General features: G+C 33.6%; 2 protein-coding genes across 11 annotated transcripts in view; both read right to left on the reverse strand.

The window, feature by feature from the left end:
* The window catches only part of IMPG2 (interphotoreceptor matrix proteoglycan 2), a 34,790-nt gene extending 29,993 nt beyond the window's left edge, over positions 1-4,797 (reverse strand). For 2 of the 3 annotated variants that reach the window (XM_039322483.1, XM_039322482.1), the window contains exons 1-2: positions 4,420-4,797; positions 2,603-2,842 (exon numbers count right to left, since the gene is read on the reverse strand). In XM_039322483.1, coding sequence (XP_039178417.1) covers positions 2,603-2,842; positions 4,420-4,498 — 319 coding nt within the window. In that variant the 5' untranslated portion in view covers positions 4,499-4,797. The remainder of the gene's footprint in view (positions 1-2,602; positions 2,843-4,419) is intronic. The other variant, XM_039322484.1, reaches the window with a different exon arrangement.
* Positions 4,798-7,585: 2,788 nt separating this feature from the next.
* The window catches only part of SENP7 (SUMO specific peptidase 7), a 34,662-nt gene continuing 24,066 nt past the window's right edge, over positions 7,586-18,181 (reverse strand). For all 8 annotated transcript variants that reach the window (XM_039322401.1, XM_039322400.1, XM_039322399.1 and 5 more), the window contains 9 exons: positions 16,775-16,891; positions 16,251-16,370; positions 15,252-15,344; positions 14,654-14,871; positions 13,648-13,697; positions 11,566-11,606; positions 11,066-11,134; positions 9,554-9,704; positions 7,586-8,820 (listed from right to left, as the gene is read on the reverse strand). In XM_039322401.1, coding sequence (XP_039178335.1) covers positions 8,683-8,820; positions 9,554-9,704; positions 11,066-11,134; positions 11,566-11,606; positions 13,648-13,697; positions 14,654-14,871; positions 15,252-15,344; positions 16,251-16,370; positions 16,775-16,891 — 997 coding nt within the window. In that variant the 3' untranslated portion in view covers positions 7,586-8,682. The remainder of the gene's footprint in view (positions 8,821-9,553; positions 9,705-11,065; positions 11,135-11,565; positions 11,607-13,647; positions 13,698-14,653; positions 14,872-15,251; positions 15,345-16,250; positions 16,371-16,774; positions 16,892-18,181) is intronic.

Genomic DNA, 18,181 nt, shown 5'->3' on the forward strand with positions numbered 1-18,181 from the left:
GTCTAACATATTGTATAAATTGTCATAATGCTCTCTATACAATGAGTCTTCCTCACAAAAAGCTTTACTCTTTTCAGGAAGTGTCAGCTAACATTGCAATCAAATGCCTTTTCATCATTACACACAGTAAGATGCTTTAGTCTATTACTTGTCATTCTCCAGAAAGGGATTTGCTGGGGATCAGTGCCTGACTAGTCCTGCTTAGTTACTTGGGGGTTGGAGAGCTTGCTCGGTCATTTATGTAAACCAGCAGTTCCTCAATTTAATCCAATTATAATCCCATTTGTGTTTCTAAAACATTGAACCATGTATAGTATTTTGGCTCAGGCAAACTAAACTTTTAAAATTTAACTCCCAAGTGTCCAACAGTTTGTTACTCAACATGAGAAAATTAGTGAGTTAAAGCCTCAAAGAAGCCTTTCTCTCCTAGAATTTTACACCACTAGCAGTATTATTATTAGGAGCACTTTTGATCAGTGTAGGTCAATCTTATTCTAGATATCAATTCATTCTCTTGTTGGTAGGTAGCCTAGGAGGAGAGAAAGAAAAATGTCATGTCAGTTCACAGCTACTTTGACCATCTGGGCTAAAGAATCCTTGTCATTCCTCACAGAGGCCTTTGGGTGTGACAGCCCTCATCAGGGGATCAAACAACCATCTGTTGTAGGCCTTCCGGAGAATGGAACAGTTCTGCAAAATGCAGATCACATCAAATAAATAACAAATAGAGCAGAAGAAAAATGAAATATTTGAAAAGATTTAATTATATAGTAAACTGCTATTTGGAATTGAAGAAAGAAAGAAAGAAAAAGAAAGAAAGAAAGAAAGAAAGAAAGAAAGAAAGAAAGAAAGAAAGAAAGAAAGAAAGAAAGAGATGGACAAATGGACAGCCATTTGTCTGAAATGGTATAGGGTTTCCTGCCTGAGCAGGGGGTTGGACTAGATAACCTCCAAGATCCCTTCCAACTTTATTATTATTATGAAGGAAGGAAGGAAGGAAGGAAGGAAGGAAGGAAGGAAGGAAGGAAGGAAGGAAGGAAGGAAGGAGACATGAGTATGTGAGAATGTACAGTATGTTGCAGAAATGGCAGGTTACTCAAATGAAACAGAAGAGATGAAACATAAACTGAAGACAGAGAAGGACATTTAATGGCAAGATATTTTATTGGTAAATGGTAAATTGGCAGGATGCAGGAGATATTTGTTTAGGTTTCTGTGCTGTTAATTTGTGTAAGCTCTTTAACATCAGATGCGATATTAAAATATTACCTAATTTCAATCAACATCTACAGCACTACATCTACCACTTCAACCCTTTGGTTTCTAATTTATTTTAAGACAGCATTTAAATGTCTTAAATATAGCCCCCCCCCCCCCCCGCAAATCCCTTTTATTAAGCTTGCCATTCTTAAAGATAGCACTAAAGATAGCAGATACAATTAATTGATTATAAGTATGAAGAAACTTAGAGAGAAGTAGTGAACTCTATATGTAGAGTTAAGAACATTTTGTGGAAAATGACTGTACAGGTTCTTAGGAATATAACCAATCTGTTTGGATATTGAGACATGGAAACTATGGTCAAATTATATAAATTATAGAGGCTAAATGTATAATGGAAATGGACATAAATGGAAGAGAAGGAATGAAGCACTTTCTCCTTTGTCTCAAGATCACAATATTTTTTTTAAAAAGACTATGCTTAGAAGTCTAGAGATACTACACAGCTCATTGTAGGAAAATATAATGCCTTGAAGCTATCTCTCTACATCTTCTTATGGCAACCATGCCTTTTTCTGATCCTGCTTGGCAATGCATAAACTCATGATCTCTGGAAAATTTCTGTCTCTGTGGAATTGAATTTAAGTATTACAAGCTTTATGTTATTCTCATTTGTAATATTCACATAGTCAAGTAAATGATACGTGTGTATATATGTTTCTTCCAAACCCCTACTCTGACTGAGCTGTCATATTTTTTCATATATCACATAATTTTTTAAGCCTGCCTGCACTGAGAAGCAACATAACTTTTCCAAACAAAATTTACATTGCCTTCTTCAATCTCCCATATGTTAGTGGCTATCCCTTGAGGTAACAGAAATAACTTAAATTCTAGTCCTAATATAGTGAGAGGAGAATTTACTTTGCTAATATATAGTGGAAAAGTAGCATAATAATTAAAATACTGAATTAAGATGGGAAAATCTAGGTTCTGGTATCCATGCAGCTTTGAAGCCAATTGCTGTAATTTGGTTAGCATATTAGACCAGGCTGTAGGAGTACTATGTGTATTGTCTTGAGCTATTGCAGGAAATTCATGATTTAAGGTAACAAACAAGTGAAACAAAACAAAAATCCAAATAGACAGCTGTCCTTAATTGTCCTATTATTTGCTGTAATTGTTACTTCAGTTGTAGTTATCTTTACTCAGCCTATATCCTTCATTGGTACAACTTCCTGATGAGTAACAAGAAGACAAGGCAAATTTTAAAAAATGGCAATAGACCCAACATCAGCCCAACGGGGTTGCTTTTCTGAGGGTTTCTAACATTCACATAAATCTCTAAAGAAACAGCAGTTGCCTTGGACTGCTCACTTACCTCTAAGTTTGAAATATTTAAGATGATTGGCAGTAGCCTGTTCTATAGACTCTTCTGGGCATACTTTAATTCCAGTAGGAAAGAAAATGGACCTTTTTGTTCGAAATAAATGCCTGCTGAACTTCCGTGATTCCTTGAAGTCAAGAAAAGGCTTAGAATCCAGAAACTGAGGATGATTTCTATTTGTTCGCCAGGTATCAGGTGAAAGATCCAAAGAAATATCCTTAGGTACTAGTTCCTCTGTTGGTAAACAGAGAACATCACAAAGAAATATCTTTAAGGAGGTACAAATATGCTATAATACTACACTATCTTATAAGTTTCATTAAGAACTATAATCTTTCAGATGTTTCCAGTCTACCTTTCTGTACACATCTGGTAATATGGATGATAACTAAGCAGTGTAGAAGTTAAAATGTTGGACTGAGGCTAAGGAGATCAATATCCTAGTCCACCATTAGTCACCAAAGGCCACTAGGTGACTTTGGGCCAGTCATTCTCTTTCAGTCCAACCCAACTCATACAGTTGTTGATATAAAGAAAAATAAGGAAAGGAAGTCCTATGTACACTGCCTTCAGTTCTTGAACAAAAAGGCAGGATATGACTCTAATAAAAAACTGTATCATAATAATTATAATACCTTTTCCACTAGATAATAATACATTCTTTGTTGTTATAGTATTGCAAATAATAACTCTTAAATATAAATCTTTTGTTATTAAAAACATCATCATGGGATTTTTTGTGATTGGTGAATAATAATCAAGATTTCAAAAGAAAACATGTTTATTATATAGATTTGTGCCACAAAATAAGAAAAATAAGCTTGTTTTACAATTGAAGAAGAAGAACAGCTAGCATTTCTGTTTCCATAGATCTCAAGAAACTCCTATACTATTGTTAAAACATATTTCTGCCTAGGTGATGAGACTGATTTCTATATAGTCCGTATAATCCTTTCTCATATACAGAGACTATATAGAGTATCTCATACGTGTTCTGCATACATCTTACAGAATTTTCCTACCAGATTCAGAGAACTTGCTGTGACTCATTTCTTAAACATTTTCTATTTGTAACAGCCTAACTTGGACAAACAGCATAAAACTTTCAAGCACCATTTATGCATCTAATATGAATGGGCTAATCTAAATCTCTTGATGATGGCTATGTTTTGAGATTAGCTCCTGTTTTATGTTTTTTAATGTGGAAACTAATCAGACTTAGTTCACATATTTTTCTATTTGCATACTGTAAAAATTAACAAGGAGGAAAATGATAAATAGCTGAACAATTCATTGACTATATGAATAATAAAGTATTAGCAATGTTTAAAAATGTTATTTGAAATGAAAAATATATATAACCATTATAAGAAGAGTTACAACATGATATTCTTGCCACTAGCTTGAGGACAAATATGAACAATATTAAGAGAGTAGTTATTTTCTGAGAAAAGCTACTACTGAGTCTACTCTGTAAATATAAAATAGACATATGCTTAGTATTTATTATTATGATATACATATTTCAATAAAAGCAAGCCTTAGGTAATGCTTATACTTATGTTAAAGATAGGGACATTGTAGCCTACAATTAATTTGTCAGTTTCAAGAATTGCAGATAATCATTGGATTCCAGTACAGAAAGACTGATTCTAGCTCCCTATAAACATAAGCTATTCCCTCTCATTTTAATTAAATGAATTTTCATTAATTACAAAAGCATGGAATAACTGTTTAACTAGTAAAATGGCTTATAAATGAATATTAAAGCACATAGACAGAGACACAAATTATTAGGTATATTTTCTTACCTGCAAAAGATGGAAAATCCCTTTTAGCCAAAACAAATACGCATATTCCTAAATATATTTTCCAAGGAAAGTCACACATATTTATCTTTTATTCTATTTTATATTTAAAGTGAAAAGGGAAATAATCAAATCCCTTTTCCACTGGTCCAGCAATCCTGAATGTATTAAGCATCCAATAAGATTGTCTTCCAGGAAAAGCACTGGTGTCGTATATTATTCCTTCTGATCATTAAAAAAAAGAAAGTAATTACTATAGTTTCTTTAACAAAAGCCCAACAAAATATTTAAGATTATTTTCTCTAAGATAAATGATTTCATTTTTCATTTTGGGAGTTACAGAAATGCTAATGGAGAAGCTTCTTGATATTAGTCGTTACAGTGCAGACAAGTTTTTTTTTTTTTTTTAAATTAAGCTGGTCAGCTGAGCCAGCTTTACTGGAGCTTATCATGCCCTTAACTGGCATTCCATACAAGGACAGTACCATTCACACTTAACAAAATAAAAATTTAATCAACTTCTTGGGGAAAAAGTAGGCAATAATGTATGTTAACATAAGTTGTAGACATGTCTAAGAGATTTTCATTCTTGAGTGCTTTTGCTGTAACTCTGGATGGTAACAACACATGCATAATTTAATTTATCACTATGATTCTCCAAGCAAAGCAGGAAAATATTTAGGAAATAGACCAAGAAGAATGTTATTGAATAATATTGTAGTTATTTATAGTTTTAATTTTTATAATGCTATTGCTATCTCCTTTACAAAGAAAATAAACAAAAAACTATGGCTTTTATATATACATATATATGAAAATAATTTTAAAATTGACATACCTGAAAGACCAGTTCACATTGACCTTGATCCCAAAACGTTGATTCTAAAAAGCTAAATTTTCAGACCTAGTTAATATCTAGATATGAGTCAATAAGGTAATCCTAGGATTTCTGACTAGAATCGGGAATTGAAAAATATTTCCCCAAAGATGCCAATCCGTTCTGTATTCTTGCAAAGAAAAATATATGGAAGTGTTCATATAGTACATACAGTTGGTTCCAAAGCTTTACTCTTTACTTACCCAAAGATGTGTTTTGCATAACTGGAATAAAGTATCATAAATGATACATAACATGTGACTTGCATTTTCCTGCTTATTATGTTTTAATCTGGTTTTAATGGATATTTATTTATTTATTTAGTGTGGTTGTTTTAACTAGGTGAGCTGCCCAAAGTCATGAATGTGAGATGGGCTGGTATACAATCAAATCAATCAATAAACATGGCATAATAACAGTACTGGACAAGTAGTGGTTAAAGGCTAAATAGATCTAAATATCTACTGGAACTTTATTCTGGGACACATTACATCATTGTCTGATAAGGGGGCACCAAGGGCTGACCATCATACCATCATCTACAGGAAGCTGTCTCAATCTTTCTGGTAGACCTCACCGACAGGGCCTTTTAGTAGGCAAGCTTCTTCTTGCATGGTCTTCTATATGGCTTTTTTGGTGGCCTCAAACACTGCTCCATTTATAGCTCCAGGACCTCTTTATAGGTTTTACCTGCTAAATTATTGATGAACTTCTTCAAAGTATTCCTCAGATCTTTTTCATCAGAACACACTTGGGTCTCTTCCAGATCTTCTTGATACTGTATATATATCTGCTCCGGTCCTTCTCACTGGAGCTATTCAACTCATGGGAAAAAGCCTTTTCATGAAAAATATGTGTCCTTCCGCATCTTTAAATTGTAGGCGCCACTCCCACAACTTTCATACACAGACACATAAACATTTACATACACATATGGACATATACATATCTATACCTATCTACCTATCTTTCTACAGCTACCTATATACATATACATATGTACACACAAACACACAATATTGTAAATTCCTACTTTTACCTGCATACCTCCATCAGTATAAACAGATGGAGTCATACAAATATGGTGGGGACAGAAAGGGCTTGAAGGCATTTCTTTTCTATCAAGGCAGACTTTCCTTCCACAATGAGCCATGAAAGTGGAGTTTGTTACTGCCATGTACTGAAAACTATTGGATAGCAGACTAACAAAGAGCAGGCTATTTTGTGCACAGAATTTGAGAGTACTGACCACAAAGCAGCTTAAACCACAGTTTGTATAAGCTAATCATCAGCTTACAACCTTTAGAAAGCTGGAATGTTTGAGGAATACAAAAAATGCCAAACACAATTAAATCAAGATGTTCAAGACTGACTATTTGGACAGCTACTGCCAGTGAGTGTAGATAACAGAACTATATAAATCTTTGAAATGGCCTGGTTGCTCCCCTTTGCCCTAATTCAGTCCCATAAAAGGTGAAGAGATGGAGGAATCAGATTCTATAGTCAATTATATATACTTCTGCCTAGATCCATTAACATGAAAATGTATGTTGAAGTAGTTTAATTTTCATGGGCACAATGCAACCCCCACAAGTGAAAGAGTTTTTTTCTTCTCTCCTGGTTGACACAAAGAAATTGGATGAAATAAAAAGGCTGTAAGCTCTCCATCTATGCCATTTGTGCATTGTGCAAGCAATTATGACTTTAAAAAGATAATTCAAAATTACTTTAAAAAAGCAATTGATTGATTTAGGTCTACTTGTCTTTGATGAGATGAATTAGATTTATCTCAGTGTATTTTACACTGTGGAGGTGGCAAGCTTTACTTTGTAAAGCAAAATAATAATAAAAATAATTTTCTTTAATAAAGCACTGTATTGCCTTAAAACATTAGGGAAAGATTGGGAATACTGCTCAAAGAGTGTGTACTTTCTTTTTCTCATGGCTGTATCATTTTTCCTACACAGAGATAACTGATATGCAAAAGGAAAGTATATATCTAGGTAAACATTATATATATATATATTGATACAATTATAATCACAAAACTATATAATTAAAATATATAAGCTACAACTACCCAAATAAATAGCATTTGTTTCTTCTCTGTGCAGTATATATTTCACGTAAGAAAAAATTCATTTGAATTGAATATTTAAAATAATTCTTGATTACAAGGCTTCCAGCATCTGCCAAAGAAACGAACTGATCTGTTGCAAACAACTGTTAAGCCAAAACTTATTTCAACAGAGTAATCATGAGACTTTTATTAAATAAAAAGAACTCATCAAAAACTGTAATAAAATAATAATTTATTCAATAGTAAAATTCCTTCTTTAACATATAACAGCTGCCTTATTCCTTAGGGTTCTTTAGTCCAGTAAAAAAATCTTCTATTAACAGCTTCAATCTCAAATGTAAATACTTGAGGGAATCATAGATATTCAATTTTTCAATATGCATTTTTAAAATAATACAGTATCTCTTTTGATTAAGAAAAGTTTGTTTTATGTCACTTTTAAAAATTATACCTGTAGTTTACTTGGTGATAGAATTTAATGGGGCTTCCACCTAACTGTTAGTCTAGGATTTCAGTCGAAGTGCCTATTAAATACATTTCTACTGATTCCAACCCCAAAATAAATAATTGAAATATTAATAAAATTCCCACCAGGGTGATACATTGCCAGATATAAGCTCCAGCTGTACCCAGTACAGTGAAAACTTGTTTTAAGTGTCTTATCAAATACATAGTATTCATATACAATTTCTGAGCAACAGAATCTGGGCTATGTAACCAAGTTAACATGGAAAACAAATGACACTTATATTTTATAATAACTTTGAAGCATGATTTTACATTGTGTTCTGGCATTTTAAAAATACAGTGTAGAAAGTAATTGTTCGTATGAGTAAGAAAACCCAAATATAGCCAAAATCCAATGGATCAATAACATATCTATTACAGTATATTCAAAAGCAGCTATAGATATATTTTCACTATCCTGTTTACGTATTGAAGTGCTATTTTCAAAAATATTAAATAGAACTTTTAAAATGTATCCATTTTGTAAAGACTTACTTTCTATCTTTTGAAATAAAATTATTTACATTTCGTACGATTAAAGTATTCTTCCATCTTTGCTGTTTGTAATTTTGTTTCTATTTTTCCCATTAAAACAAAATTAGTAATGTAATAACATTTACTTTAAATTACATAATTATAAGTTATAAGGTTTCATTTTCTGCAAATACAGTTCAAATGTAACCCTTAAAATAAATACAGAAATGCATCTCTTTACAAAAGTAAAAGAACAAACAGTGCAGATTAGATTTCTCATACTTCTGGATCTATGCTTTTCATTTTCAAGACCCAGAAGAAAAATCTGCTAGCTTTTGCTGCCACTCTGCTGTTGAAAGTGTAGTTGCAAGATCAAGTCTCTAATCTGTTCTCGCTTTCTTCTCACTAGGTGAGGAGGGAACCATTGCTCCAAGTGTACCGGAAGCTCAAAGTTAACAATAGGATTCTGATGATTTAAAAAAAAGGATTCTATGTAAGTTTTTTTTTAAAGTATTGTTTATCTTGTTAGAAATGTTCTTTGTTACTAGTGTTAATAAAATAAATATATAATTCACATAATAACATCCTATCAATGAGTTGTATCCCAAAAACATAAGCACAAGTTTAAACATGCATTATATTCAGGCTAGAAATCAGGAAACAGGCACAATGCCAGCTGGTAACCGTGGGGCAGTCATTTTCTTTCAAATCTAGGAAGGAAATAATGGCAAACCACACTTGAAAATGTACCAAGAAAATTGCAGGAGTCAAAGGGCACTGAAATAACTAACTAATGAACTAACTAACTTAAGCTAGCTAAATAAATAAATAAATACTGGATCAGCATTGGAAGATCAGATGATCATATAATATGTTGTATCCATATTGATAAACCACAGAGCTATTTGCTTGCTAAAAGCCTTTTCGTGAAATGTAAGATCTGAAAGAGCATTTACTACCCCAACTTGGGCACTCTCAATACATGTGGGAATCATTTTCCCAAATTTCCCAGCCAGTCTAGTTGTTATTAGGAGTTCTAGGAATTGAAATTTACACATACGGATGGGGGCGTGACTGAGGAAGGCTGATGTAGAATATTTCTAGTCATCAGCCAGGGCACTGGAAACAATCTCAGGGTTTATCCAGAAAAAATAAAGGGGCAAGTACAAAGTACATTAAAATTTTGTTGTTACTTGTACCTGAAAAAAAGTTTCCACATACTGCAATAAGTATATTCCACAATCACTGTTATTATTTTGTTTGGGGACTCTTGGACAAAAATCTATCATTGTCGATTTGCTGAACTCACGACAAGTTTTACGTTTAGCTTCCCATTCTGCTTCTAGATATCTGAAATTGAAAAAAGAAGTATATTAAGATGAGTTCAAACTATGTTACCTGCTTTCCAATGCGATAACTTGAAAAATTAATTGCTGTTTATTTAAGTCTCAATAACCTACCATTGATTTACATGGTTTGAATTCAAATCCACCCTCTGTGGATATATGAAAACTAATAATTACTATTAAAGTGATGACTGTATACTTGGTATAGTATTATGTGAAGAGAAAGTTTTCTATACTTCTTCCCTCAAATATTTCAGCTAGTTTTGACTTGATTTGTATACAGCATAGATCAGTGATGGCGAACCTATGGCACGCATGCCAGAGGTGGCATTCGGAGTCCTCTCTGTGGGCACGTGAGCCATTGCCCCAGCCCTGTCTCCCCCCACAACCCGCTCACCAGCAGCCTGCTTGGAAGAAAGTCTCCTCCAGGCACGGCCCATGCAGAGCACTGCAGCCAAGCACATGGCAGCCGGGCAGCAGGGGCAAGACTCCACCCTTGTGCCCCATCACGTGCAAATGATGCTATGGGGTTCGGGTGGAGGATGTGGCCACCAGGGCACTGCAAAGCTGCCTGGGTGATCTGTGGTGAGTGGCCCTGCGGGGGTGCGGAGTGGGGGCAGAGCGGGGGTGGGTCGGGGCCAGGGGGGGTTTTGGGCACTCGTCTCTAAAAGGTTCGCCACCACTGGTGTAGATGTATACAGTAAGGCCTCTGACAGAGAAAACTGATGTGTATGAAGAAGATAAAGTATATTTCTAGCAAGATGAGAAGTAACTGGGGTTCAGCTGAATCCCAATTTTTTATCTTTGTCAAGCTAAGTCCAAGAATGATGTGGAACAATTCAACCACAGTTCAGTTCTTTATTTGCTTACACGTAGCAAAAGAATCTTGGCAGACTAAACCCTTACTTACTACTTCCAGTCTACAAATATATCTGGGAAATTCTATGGAGTGCATAGATATACTATTCTTATTTACTGCTCTAGATAAATGTACATATATTTTTTGTTTAAAAATTGTCTCATGTCTTGAACTTCTTAGATTCTATGCTTTACATACCTCAAAAACGAATAACATGTTAGATATGCGTTCATATACGTGTGGATACAACTATATCTCTTTTATTTTTATTTTATGTTATGTTTCATTCATATTATTAAATATAGATGTTTACAGATTTAGCAAAATAAATACATAGGATGTGAGGGAAATCTGGCAGTGGCACTGATAACATAACTCAAATAAATTTATTGAAATTTTAAACTGTATAGAAACCAAAAAATTCTGATATTTAAGTCTGATATATGTATCTTCTGATTCATATATTATGAAATGTAAAAACAGAATCGAAACACAGTGATACTTACTCTCTCAGGACCTGAACAGTATTTTGTACTGAACTTGCCTTCAGAGAATCTAAGATAAGGATACATGGCCTGAATAAAAAAAAAAGGGGGGGGGTTCCATTACACAGAGCATCTGTCTTGATTTTGAGTATTTCAGGGTAAGATTCAATGAAATAACTTTGTATTTAACTTATGACTATGGAGACAGGATAGTAGCTAAATTATACATAAAAGTATGGTTTACTCTACCAGTAGTAGTTTAACCACCAGGATAATAACTAGGAAACTAAATTCTAGTCCCGCCTAAGGCATGAAAGCCGGCTGGGTGACTTTGGGCCACTCAATCTCTCTCAGTCTAATTCACCTTACAAGCTTGTTAGTGTGAGATAGTGAAAGCAGTATTAGGTATATTCACTGCCTTGCAAACATACAGAATGTATATATGTATGTATGTACGTTCATGTGGGTATATGTGTATATATATTTTTAAAGAATGAAAATAAACAAATGCACTTGCCTACCTTTTACAAATTTTCTTGATTTTTAAAGTGTCTGAGAATTTCTGAAAGACATTCAGAGTATTAACATTAAAAGCAAACCAGAAAAGACAAATCATCTTATAAACGGTTAAATAAATCTGAATTTATACAATTAATTTTGATCGTTAATTTGAAACAGTACAGCAACTTGGCCAAATTCTTAAGTCTAAATTTAAAAGTCAGTTAATGCATACATAATTGATATTCTGAGATTTTTATTTTATAACTTATTTATAACCTTGGCTAACAAGAATGTAAATGGTATCATTTTAGCTCCTGCCTCAGTATATGTAACTTTTTATTCAACATAACAGAATTCTCATATCATGGCAAGCAAGACTGCCACCGATCTTGAATGGTGCATATTTGTTGTAGATTTTATCATTCAATTCAAAATTATTCTACCAATATATTCAACTTCTTATTACTAACCCAGGATTGGCAAATATGCAACTTTTTACGACTCTGTGATATACTGTTTTAATAGCAAGAAATTCCTTTCTGCTTTAATGTAGCTGTTTTTTAAAACAAAAATTGTTAACAGTCCAAGTCAAAAACAAATTTACTTCTCATTATTACAGTTATGTTCCAAAACTATTATGAAATGTATCATTTTCTTTCTTCCCTTTAATTGTGTCTGATTCGTGAAGCTCCATAGAAAAGTCCCTACAAGTTTTCTTGGCAAGGTTTTTCAGAAATGGTTTGCCATTGACTGCTTCCTAGGAATAAGAGAAAATGATTGGCCTAAAGCTGCCCTGCTGGCTTTGTGCCTAAGATGGGACTGAAACTCAAAGTTTCTTGATTTCTAGCCTGATGCCTTAAACACTACACCAAACTGGCTTTGAGAATGTATTATGAATTATTGTATGAAATTGTATTTATCATAATTTCTCTGTGTATTTTGCAGAATCTTACTCTATATGGATTGTATGTAAAAAGGTAATCACAATTCATATTCATATGTATTCTAACATGTCACATTTTTTCATTAGTCCATAATCACAGTTTGATAGAAGTAAGATCGATTAAGGTCAAATATATAGAAAGACTTTCTGTGGAACATATTCTCTCCCTTTTTGATAGAATAGAGGTAGTCTTTGGATTATGAAGACAATTTGGACCAGAATTGCTGCCACTAAGGGACGTGGTTGTAAAGAACAATGTTTGTGATCTCATTGCTTAGTGACAAGAACTCCAGCAGTCCCAATTGCTATCATAACACCAAGACAGATGGATTGTTAAGTGGAAAACAGTGGGAATCCCAGGTAAGGATTGTGAGGGCACAAGAGAAATTCTGGGAGAATTTGGGAGGTCTGGTGCAGGCCATGAGCACAAGAAGATCAAAGTATTAATGGTGCAATGCGATGTGAGCATAGGAAGGGCAGAGAGTAAATGGCATGGTGCAGGCACAGGAAAGAGAAGGGGGATGGCATTGTGTGGTACAAACCAAGAATGCTGTGGGGTGGATGATGTGGTGGGGCAGAAACGCAAGAAAGTCAAAGGGACTTATCATACTGGCTTGTGACCTTCCTCGCTGGCTTTCCCATTAATTTTGGTTAAGGGCAGTTGGCAGGGAATATTGCAAATGGTGATCATGTGATCGTGGGATGCTGCCACCATCATTAAGTGCAAGTTGGTTTCCAAGTGCTCAAATTGCAATCATGTGAACACAAGGGTGTTGTGACGAAGGGAACTTTTGCAGATCAATTGTAAATACCACTTGTTTAGTATTGTCAGAACTTTGAACAGTTGATTTTATTATTTATTTATTTAATAAATTTGTATGCTACCCATCACCCTGATAAGATGGCTCAAGAGTAAACTTTTTTTTCATCTCTATAAAACACTATGAGTAACTGGTTTGGGACAAGTTAGGATATTAACATTTTGAAATTAGTTAATATCTTGGCATCTTCTAAATCAGTTTCTCATGCACAGAATGAAAAGTATTTCCTGGTTTCATTACTAATTCCAAGAAGAAGCATGCACATATAGAAACAACCTTCCAATTGCAAACTCTTATAAGCAGAGACACAATCATATGAATGCAATCAAAATACTTACTTTTGAAACTTTGGAACTAAATTCTGAAGTTATGGTGCCTGGTTGAAAATCTAAAACAAAATAGGTTTAAAGAAAAACAATATTGAGGATGGAAGATGGCTTTGTATTGAAAATGTATATTTATATATTTTATTGATTTTATCTATAGTCTGTCTTTTCAATATGGTTCAACTACACACACACACGTTTTCAGCATTTGTCATAATGAATAGTATTTCAATTAGAGACTGAGACAGGCACATTTATAAGGGTATAGGCCTGGCTGAGTGTAAAGTTACAGTATCACATTAATAGTTCAATGATGGCAACCTAAGATCCCAGGATGGCATTACCTTCCAATTTTTCTTCTTTTCACCAGCAGAAAATTGGAAATAAATTATATAAAAATGTGAAATAAGATCCAGGGTTACCAAACAAATTGCCTATACTTACTCCAGATACCTCTACAGATAGGATAGAATTATTAGCTATGGGGGTATACTGGCACTTGTGAGGTAGGGATATGTAACCCATGAAATCCTGGAAGTCATCATTAATTTTTGAAATAGAATAATCCAGGACTTTCAAAATAGATTTCCCTGAAATGTTATCTGCTCCATGAAAATGTCTCAACTGAAAAGGCAAAGCATGGATTTGTGATTTGTAGTTTAGGAAGCAGCTTATGTATGTTGAGACCCTGACTAATACTGGGACAACTTAGGCTTGTTTGCATGGGTCAACCATGCATGAATATGGAACTAGATTATCAGCATAAAATGTAAAACAAAATGACAAGGTAATTTTATTGTAACTCATGGATAAAAAACCAACAGGAGCTATGAAACTTTTGCTTGTCACTAGATCATCCTTAGTAAGATGCTTGGATTATCTTAATGAGATAGCAAACATGCACTAAAACTTATAGCCAGTTAAGCAGGCTGCAGGGGGAAAAGCACACCAGAGCTTTACATATAGGTCTTTTTTTAAAAAACAAAACAAAAAACAGTACATATTCTTAAATCATTACCTTCATGATGTAAGTTGCTCTTTATATCTCGTTCTTCAGTATCATACCAGATATCACTAAGAACCAAAACACTTTCTTTTCTAATAGTTCCATTGTCACTTTCTGACTGATTTGGAAATTGCTGGAAATCAGATTGTGGCAAATGTTGACTTTCACAATCGTTATATATAACTTTTTCTAACCAAGGGAAGCAAATTACTGCAATATACCAATGAGACCTGGACAAGAAAAGGAAGAGGAAAATCATATCGGCTTCTCTAAGAGGAATGAACAAAAATTTCTGGACTATGAATGACTTTCTCTTTTATTCTTATTTCCACTAAGGCAAGGTATTTATTTGGTATAAAACAATTACTATGCCATTTTCCCTACTGATCTTCGTTTCTTTAGACAGCAACCAAATTATAAGTTATGACTATAAAATTCATATACATTTCTAATTTTATTTCTTGCATTCATTAAAGATGACTCCATGCCATTTTCAAGAACATCTAAACTCTATATATACCAAAGCAGTCACACTGAATATAAACTGACACAGATGTAGATATTATAGCAGAAAACATTAATTGTGTTCCAAAGTATATAGCAAACTTACTCTTCATTTACAGGTACAAAAATGTAATCTTTATTAAAAATGTTTATGTATCGAGTCCATCTTTTTACTCTTCGATGTCTTCTTTGTGCTATTCTGTGTGATTATAAAATAATAATTAATGTTTGTCAAAATAACAATAAATATTGATTTTCCTATCTGGAAAGAATATATAAACTACTTTATATTAGTACTTATCTGACAATAGGCAAATTCGCTTTTTGTGAATCAGCTGGCCAAGACTACAATTACTACAATCACTACAATTATTCAAGCTCCTTCTTATGGAAGGAATCTCAACTGACAGAGTAACCAATGGAACTATACCTTTTCTCCATTCTGTGCTATGCATATAAGAAACTGAGACCTAAGTTGCTAAAAGTAGAGTCCTCATAACTTTCACAGACCTTGGTAATTCAAATGAGTACTTGGCCATTTATAAAAAGGTTTTTCTTCTGCACTCTTCCAGATGTTTTGATTATGTTTGCCCTTATCATTGGCTGTGCATGTTATCTGAGAATTATTGGAATTATAAATAACAATAGTTACTACTATTATTATTCTAAAATGTAAAGATACTGGGTTAGGAAAAAGTATCATGGCAGAAAGAGCATCATCAACAAGAAAAATCAATTAACTTAAGTTTTTTAGGAGAAATATTGTAGATTTTGTTTACATATATATTTTTACAATATTTTTATTAAAATGCACTCCCCCTAAAATTATTACAATCTTGTGATACTAATATAACTTCCTGGATTACAGTTCCTTACAATTCTCTTGATCATATTTAGAATGCAAGAGATTAGCTGTAGCTGTTCAAGTCTAACTCTAAAAAAGATGCACTGTTAAATCGACTAAACCTTATTAGGGAAAAGTGCCACATCTTCCTTTACAATTTTTTATCAAAATCATAGCATTAGATCAGGAATAATTCTTTGAAATAGTTCTATTTCCTTTCTTTTAAGAAATACAAATGTTACTTATTTAAAATCAGCTTACGACAGTTTTGGGTTTTCTTCCGAGTTCTTCTCCGTCCTGGTCAAGCACTTGTAGAAGAAACTGCTAAATATGTGTGACCGATCTGCAAGTTCCTTGGGGGCCTTTTCTAACTGCAGATATCTACCAAACGGACCAAAAAAAAAATGCTGTTCTATTTCTTATATGAAAATGGATTTTTTTTGTTACTCATTTATGTGCATTTTAGCAAAATGTAATGCTCATTATTTTTGTTCTTTAGTTTGCCTGGAGAAAATATCAAAAGCAATAAAGTGACTGGCTATTTATACGATTGATTTCTTTTACACTAAACATTTGAAAGTTGTGTTTTTGACTTTCTAAAATAATTGGGAGTAAACTTAAATAATTAAATTTCCAACAAGCTGACATTTAACCAGTACAAATACAGAAAAATCACTTATAGGTTGATTTAGAGGAAGGAGAAACTTCTTTCAGCATTCCGAATTGTCTCCTATCAAGCAATAACTCTGTCAACTGCAAAGGAACTTATCATCAATTTTACTTACTTAAGATAAAAATCAATGATCACATCATTAAGGAATTCTCCATATTCTAAACACTCCAAATCCTCTTTTGTGACACCAAGTCCTCCCTTTGCAGGTGAAGGAGGATAAACAATCAAGCTGAGAAACAAAAATAAAATGAAATAATTATTATGCAATTATTACTAATGTTCGGCCTGAATAATTTGATTTTTATTTCTTGATAAAAGTAGTTTATTTTTATAAACATAAAATCCAAATTTTATTCTATCATTGGAATCTTAGGGTTTTTTAAAAAAAATCTTAGCTTTGATTTGAAAGACATATACAGCATATATGCATATACATATGTAATTACTGAATAATGGGAAACACAGTGAAAACTTTAAAAAGATACTAAACATTTTATTTCCAATTGGTATTAAGACTTTTCCATTAAATGTGATATCATATTTCAGGAAGGTATATAACTACATTAAGATACACACACAGTTATTTAAGATTGTCTTTAAATTTCTAATCCATGACCAGTGCTGCTATCTAATCGGACATCTAGATAAAAAGTTATTGCCTAGAAAATATGTTGCATATACATGTGGATGGCCTATGTTAGTAGAAATGAAGTCAGCTGTTCTCGTTCCCCTGATTTAGGAAAACTTTTCAGAAGATAATTTAAAGCTCAATGAATTATAAAATATTGTAATGCCTAAGATTTTGGAAGCAGAATGGATGGTTTTTATTCATATAAGTAAGAACTGCTCACATCCCTTCCTCAGGTTGTAGAAAGCTTATCTGATACTGAATTGCATGAAGAGGCACTTCCACTTTGAGGAAGGAGAGGCAGTAAATGATACAAGCTTAAGATACAGGAGGATCTGGACAGACTTTAACACTGGACGCTATCTAACAAAATTAAATTCAATGGTGAAAAAAGTAGGTTCTACATTTAGGCAAGAAAAACCAAATGTACAGGTATAGTATAGGGGGTACCTTGCTCAATAGTAGTAACTGTGAGAGGGACCTCGGAGTCCTAGTGGACAATCACTTAAATATGAGCCAGCAGTGTGCTGCAGCTGCCAAAAAGGCCAACACAGTGCTAGGCTGCATTAACAGAGGGATAGAATCAAGATCACGTGAAGTATTAATACCACTCTTCAATGCCTTGGTAAAGCCACACTTGGAATACTGCATCCAGTTTTGGTCACCACGATGTAAAAAAGATGTTGAGACTCTAGAAAGAGTACAGAGAAGAGCAACAAAGATGATTAGGGGACTGGAGACTAAAGCATATAAGGAAAGGCTGCTGGAATTGGGTATGTCTAGTTTAATGAAGAGAAGGACGAGGGGGAACATGATAGCAGTGTTCCAATATCTCAGGGGCTGCCACAAAGAAAAGGAAGGCAAGCTATTTTCCAAGGCACCTGAGGGCAG

Source organism: Crotalus tigris, unplaced genomic scaffold (genome assembly GCF_016545835.1).
Source record: "Crotalus tigris isolate CLP2741 ecotype Arizona unplaced genomic scaffold, ASM1654583v1 scf7180000024115.3125172, whole genome shotgun sequence".
Classification (NCBI taxonomy): domain Eukaryota; kingdom Metazoa; phylum Chordata; class Lepidosauria; order Squamata; family Viperidae; genus Crotalus; species Crotalus tigris.